Source organism: Trichechus manatus, unplaced genomic scaffold (genome assembly GCF_000243295.1).
Source record: "Trichechus manatus latirostris isolate Lorelei unplaced genomic scaffold, TriManLat1.0 scaffold00014, whole genome shotgun sequence".
Lineage (NCBI taxonomy): Eukaryota > Metazoa > Chordata > Mammalia > Sirenia > Trichechidae > Trichechus > Trichechus manatus.
The window spans coordinates 24,961,263-24,962,903 of record NW_004443950.1 but is presented as its reverse complement, the minus strand read 5'-3'; the positions used below and the strand labels follow the sequence as shown (position 1 = coordinate 24,962,903).

The 1,641-nt window shown below is 58.7% G+C and overlaps 1 protein-coding gene across 1 annotated transcript in view; it reads left to right on the top strand.

Annotated features, from left to right (window-relative positions):
• MYLK3 (myosin light chain kinase 3) overlaps positions 1–1,641 on the top strand; it is a 36,236-nt gene that overhangs the window by 9,025 nt on the left and 25,570 nt on the right. Inside the window, exon 2 of the mRNA XM_004371689.2 lies at positions 6–187. Coding sequence (XP_004371746.1) covers positions 6–187 — 182 coding nt within the window. The remainder of the gene's footprint in view (positions 1–5; positions 188–1,641) is intronic.

Here is a 1,641-nt window from a genome sequence, read left to right as displayed (position 1 = left end):
GCGAGGTTCTCATCAGCCAGGAAGCTGCACCAGGCACGGAACGAGGAGCAGGTGCCAACAGACCTGACTCTTGGACCTCAGAGCAGGGGCTGAGGCTGACTCCAGGGACCCGTCCCCAGCCCCTGGCACCTCCGGGGCCTCCAGTCCAAGCCAGGGCAGCTTACGGCAGTGGAGAAAGGCCTCCAAGGTAAGGGGGCACCCTTCCAAGCTGGGCATTAACGGCTGCCCCTCAGCTCAGCCTGGGCAGTGGGCCAGCTGCACGTGTTGAGTGTCCACTCTGTGCGCAGCGCTGGGTTAGGCTGACAAGGGCAAGACGGGAGAGGGTCCAGGCACCGAGGAGCTTAGAGCACCCGTTCTTAACTGCCACTCCTTAGAATTACCTGGGAGTTTAAAAAACACCGATGCTCAGAGATTCTGATTTAATTGGTCTGGAGGGAGGCTCAGGCATTGGTACTCCCCCCCCGCCCCCCGCCACAAGCTCCGCAGGTGAGTCCAATGTGGAGCAGGGCTGAGAGCCATTAGCTCTTAGAGCAATATAATAATAATAATAGCTCACAGGTGGGGTCCGTGGAGCACTCCCCCTGGCCAAGCATCTGATGGGCGTCATCTCATTGATTCTCACGCACCACCAGGAGGCCATGTTACTGCCGTCCCCACTTGATTGACGAGGAGTTGGGCTCAGCATGCCAGGCGTTCACAGAGCTGGGACCCGAATAGAGGTTAACTCTAGATTCCGCGCTCATAACCACTTCACCACCCCGCTTCATCAGGCCAGCATCGAATCAGAATTAACTCTAGTAGGCACAGTGGCTAAGCGCCGCGGCTGCTCACCAAAAGCTCGGCCGCTCGAATCCACCGGCTGCTCCTTGGAAACCCTATGGGGCGGTTCTGCTCTGTCCTGTAGGGTCACTATGGGTCTGAATTGACTCGATGGCTACGGGTTTGGTTTGGTTTTTGGATAGTGGGGAGAGGAAGGACGGGGAACGCAGACACGTGGGGGCACGCAGACACGTGGGAGATCAGTATAGGCTGGGTCATCCACCAGGGCTCTCAGGAGGATTAGGTGTGGGGCGCTGAAGCTGGAGTTGTCACCCGCTGACCTGACCCATAGGGTGCGGCCTCTGGACCTGAGCTCAGCAGACACGGCGTAGGAGAACCAGAATCCGCAGGCTCCCAAGTCCTCCCTAGCACTGTGTTCTCTGCCCGGTGGGGCAGCGCCCCATCCTGTCACCAGGGCTGCCCACTGAAGGGGGTTGTGTTTCTTGGGCTTCTGAGGGGCTGGCTCCCCTCCTGCACCTGCCCTGACCTATAATGGAGCCCCCCAAGGCCTAGCTCAGGAAGGGAATCTGGGTCTGTGTTTGCTGGGGTGACTGGCGGAGAAGCACAGCTCAGTTGTCCGCCTTTGTCCTGGAAGGAAATGGGAACCTCCCAGGGGCCCCAACAAGCTGGAGGGATGGATTCCTGGCAGGCGTCCCTGGATCCCCGCCAGAGTCTAAATGTGGAATCTGGTGAGGGGGTGAACTTTCCATGAACTTGTTAGGTGCCCCCAAAAATTCTGAGGAAGGAGAGGTCTCTGTCTCAGTTTCAGCCCTGAGCTGAATTTCAGGCACCTCAGACCTGCTGCAGGGCTTAGGAAAGGGG